This window comes from Priapulus caudatus, unplaced genomic scaffold (genome assembly GCF_000485595.1).
Source record: "Priapulus caudatus unplaced genomic scaffold, Priapulus_caudatus-5.0.1 Scaffold405, whole genome shotgun sequence".
Taxonomy (NCBI): Eukaryota; Metazoa; Priapulida; class Priapulimorpha; order Priapulimorphida; family Priapulidae; genus Priapulus; species Priapulus caudatus.
Genome location: NW_014577466.1, coordinates 204,140 through 208,984, shown reverse-complemented (window position 1 = coordinate 208,984; position 4,845 = coordinate 204,140). Strand labels below are relative to the sequence as shown.

The window sequence follows — 4,845 nt, the reverse complement described above, 5'->3', positions numbered from 1 at the left end:
CTCCTCTCTCTAATACTCTCTCTCTCTCTTTTCTCATCTCTGCTCTCTCTCTCTCTCCTCGCTCTTCTATTCCTATCTCGCCCGCCCCTTACGTTCTCTTTCTCTTATTCTCTTTCTCATTCGCTTTTCTTCTTCCTCTCTTGCTCTTTCTCTCTCTCAGTTTGTTCGTCTCTCTCTCTTTCTTCTCTCTCTCTCTCTCTCATTCACTCACTATCTCTCTTCTCTCTCTCTCTCTCTTCTCTCTCTCTCTCTCTCTCTCTCTCTGCTCTCTTCTATTCTACCTATCTCGCGGCCCTCTTCTTCTCTCTCTCTCTTCTCATTTTCCTCTTCTCTCTCGTATCTCGCGCGCTCTCTATTTATGTCTTCTCTTTGTCCCTATGATTTCAGTAGCATTTTTTCTAATAATTTCCACTGTCCAGTTCCTACCCCATCTATTTTATGTTAAGGCTTATGCAATGTTTGAGAATGTGTGGGACGTCCTTCTTTTACGTCTCGAGTATTATAATTGACAGGCCGCGGACATTATAAGGTGCTCTCCCAGGGGATCGCTGTTATGGGGCTGCAAATTCAAACGTCGTTATTAGGGCGCTTTATTTAGATGGCTCTACGAGCTTCCTAATTGAATAGAGTCTTCGTCGGTACCCCCCCTTCGTCGCCGCCGCGGCGCGGGACCAACCCTTTTTCCTTCAAGGGGGCTCGGGCTTGTTGTAGCAAGTGGGGACTGACGGGCGGGTGCATTGGCGTCGACTTGGACATTGCGGACCCTAACTCTATGGCTGCTGGGGACATGGACGGTGGTATAAACAGCCAGTACAACAGGCACAAGACGACACAACTATAACGTCAACATGACACACGTACAACTAACACGTACACAACTGACACAACTGGTACACAACGTGTAACAGTGAACAACTACACAAACACACCATACACACAACATGACACAACTAACAATACATAACAGTACACACTACATAGTACGACTAATCTTCACAGCTAGCTACAGCTACAATTAAGCATGGCGCATTCACTACTATCACTATTATTCATCTATTCTCCTAGCCCCAATCTTATCTCTCCTTTCGCGTTATATTCTATCGCGCACAATCCTTACTCTGCTATCGGAATAATTTATTAAATCCGATTTAGGATCGCTGATATTGGCCCCATCAGTTCGATTCTCACTCATTCCTTTTGTTGCAATCTCTGCAGCGCAAACACGCACGTATTCTCCCTCGTCTTTCTCTTTTTAAATTTCTCCCTTTCCCCGGTCTCCTCTCTCTCTCCCTTCTTCTGTCCCCTTCTCGCCTTTTCACCGGGTCGCGCGGTTCCTCTCACTCCAGCTACGCATCTCTCGCGCGTCTCGCCTCTCTCACTCCTCTTCACGCGCCGCCTTTCTTCTCTCTTTCTCCCTTCTCTTCTTCTCATTCTCTCCTCTTTCCTTCTCTCTCTTTCTCTCCCCCCCATTCTACCGCCTCTCTCGCCTCCCTCTGCCCCTCTCCACTCCTCAACGCCCTCCCCCAGCCATGAGTGCCCATGCTCCTTGCCATCTCTCCTCCTCTCCCTGCTCGTGGTCTCCAAATTCCTCTCTGGTCTGCTACGGCTCGCTTCGGCTCTGCTCGTGGTTGCCCTGTCCTAACCAATCTCCCACCGAATTCCCTCCTCGTCCGCGGCGAGTCTCTAGGCGTTGTGCTCACCTCGTCACACCTCATATTCTCGATTTTTTACGGCAACAGGCGGGAAGATTGAACGATCTCGGGCGACGGACACAATAGCATCCTTACACAGCGTCTCTCTCTCTCGTGCGCACCACGTTGACAAGCACATTTACACCAGAGAGAGAGAGAGAGAGAGAGGAGAGATTGAGACGAGCGATGATGAGTGATATTTGCGTACCTTCCTCTTCCTGGGAGAAGCCTCGTCCGCGAAATAACCGAATGCGTCGTCGACATCAATGCCCTCGTCGGCATTGCCGTGCTGCGGCGTCGTCCCCTGCAAGGGGGCACTGCGACTCAGCAGCAGCGGCGGCGACGGCGATGACGTATAGCTGGACGAGTAAGCCGTATCACTGCTGCCCACACTCCCAGTGTCTGCAATGTGCAGCGAAGACAGAATGGCCTGTTAGCCTTATACCATATACATTTGGTCAAGAGTCCATAATATAGAAATGGACTTTTATATTATGGATGATTTGGTGTTATGCAAGGAGTACGGGTAAGTATATCAGAGCGGTCGGGAAAATATGAAGACGGTTCGAAAACATGAGAAATCCTCGCTTCAAGCCAATGACATAATAGCCAGATGTTAAGGACATACGTGCCCCCATCACCGACATCGTAGTGTCGTCAGACTTGTCATCACACATCATCTCCATGCATAACCCTATCCCTATCTACCTAACCGAACCCCCACCGTAAGCCATATATCCTAACTTATCCCCTGATCTTGATCATAATTCCTAACTCATAAGCCTTATCCCTATAACCCTTAACCCTAACCTAACCCTTATCGTGAGCCATATATCCTAACTTATCCCGTAATCTTGACCATAATCTCTAGCTCATAAACCTTATTCCTAACCCTTAATCCTAACCTAATCTTAACCTAATTCTAACCGCATCAATTGTGTAAGGGGATACTATCGTATCAGGAGTGTGATAATATCAAGAGCTAGTCACATAATAGAAAATTTTCTATCATGGACTCTTGATAATATCAGGAGTAGATAATAGGGTCTACCCTATACCCTATTATCTACTCTTGATAATATATAGACCTATATTGCACTCCTGACCATATAGGGTACAACCCAGATTTGACTGATTTCAAAGGTTCCGTCGTGACTGGTCCGTTGTTACCGTTACATCGGGATTCTAATTATTCACCTAATTACAGAGATCGTTAGAAAGCAGATATATAGGTTAGTACGCTAATACCATTAGCGATTTGTATAATATGTTCCGAGAGCTCTTCGTCCGTGTGGCGGATGTTGCAGACGATTTCCACGCCAGCACTCATCGAGAAATCATCCCACGGCATAGATACATTAGAAGCAAGTGTGTCGCGCAGTGCTTTCACTCTGCCTTGGCCCAAATTACAGCATATTATAGACAAGTGTGGCATTTCAGCTAGTAGTTGTCACAGATACGCGGAAAACAGGCAGACTCATTCATCGTGCAATCTATGATGAGGATGGGAGCTAGGAAACTCATATATGCGTATACATTCGTTGCCGCGAAACACGGCCAATAATAAAAATTTCGCTGCACGACCTTTCCTCGATCGTAATTGACCGCTTCTAGCTACTTCACGTGATCACGCAGCGAGAGAGAACAAAGGCGGTATCTCTTCGACGTATTTACCTGCGGGCGCGCGTGCGGCTATTTGTATAATCAGAATTAAGCTCTTGGTATAGCAGCACACACGTACGCGCTTGTTTTTACGGCTCGAACCCGATTGTCGGACACTTGTCTCTGTTTACTAGTGGGCGGATGGTCTCTTTGTGATAAACTCACAATGTGACTGTGTGGCGTCCATTTAGAACGTTCCGGTGAACAATTACAGTATCATCCCTCTCGATCTTCTTTGTGCGCTCATCACCCGGCCCATCATTGCCCTGACTACCGTATATAATATACCTAACACGCAGCGGACGCTAGGGGTGGGGGTGGGGGCGCCCGCGGCAGATGGACAGGGTCAAGACATGTCCACTGTCGCCTGCTATTGAGATTCCTATACGTAAATTAAGTCGTTGGTTTCAGCCTGTGACATCTGGTCTCGAGTCTGCGCCCTGGTCGTCACAGCAGTTAGACGTACATCTCTTTCTCTCTCTCTCTCTCTCTCTCTCTCTCTCTCTCTCTCTCTCTCTCTCTCTCTCTATATTCTCCCTCTCTTCTTTTTTCTTCAAGTCGATTTTTAAAATAAATATTCGAATAGCACCGAGGTACAGCAGTCCCCCTCTCGTGCGCCGCCGACGTACGACTACTACCACGGCGACCACCGGGGAGAGATAACGATGCGGGGCTAGGAGAGATAGATGATTAGTGAGTAGTAGTGACTCGGCTGCCATGCCCCTTAGATGCTAGCTGCGGTCATCTGCCAGCTGGTGACAAGTCCTAGTCGCTACGTATGTACGCCGCTGCTACTGTTATGTCCACGTTGTGTCCACGTTGTGTCCATGTTGTGTCCATGTTGTGTCCGGTTTGTGTCCACGTTGTGTCCACGTTGTGTACACGTTGTGTACACGTTGTGTCCACGTTGTGTCCACGTTGTGTCCACGTTGTGTCCACGTTGTGTCCATGTTGTGTCCACGTTATGTCCACGTTGTGTCCGTTTTGTGTCCTCGTTGTGTCCACGTTGTTTATACACGTCATGTCCACGCAGCATAGATGTACGGGTCGCATGTCATAGGTGCCACGCATACCGCCGTCGCCACTGCTACAACAAGCCGAGCCCTTGAAGGGAAAGGGTTGGGTCGCCGGCGGCGGCGGCGAGGAAGGGGGGGGGGTACGACGGAGGAGCTCTTATTTCAAGTTAGGAGCTCGTAGCCATCTAATTAAGACGCCCTAGTAACGACTTTGAATGTGCACGCCCACTAACGCGTCCCTGGGAGAGCCCTTATATGTCCGCGGTGTTCCATATGAGTACTCGAGACGTAAGGAAGACGTGCCTCACACACAAGACATTGCATAAGCCTAACATGAAATAGATGGGGTAGGAACGGGACATGGAAATATAGAAATGCGTACACATGAATCATGAGCGACAAGAGAGAGACAAAGATAGAGAGCGCGCGAGATAGAGAGAGAGAGAGAGAGAGAGAGAGAGAGAGAGAGAGAGAGA

General features: G+C 48.4%; 1 protein-coding gene across 1 annotated transcript in view; it reads right to left on the bottom strand.

Annotated features, from left to right (window-relative positions):
* The window catches only part of LOC106810039 (zinc finger protein 704-like), a 23,638-nt gene that overhangs the window by 10,685 nt on the left and 8,108 nt on the right, over positions 1 to 4,845 (bottom strand). Inside the window, exon 3 of the mRNA XM_014813305.1 lies at positions 1,900 to 2,093. Coding sequence (XP_014668791.1) covers positions 1,900 to 2,093 — 194 coding nt within the window. The remainder of the gene's footprint in view (positions 1 to 1,899; positions 2,094 to 4,845) is intronic.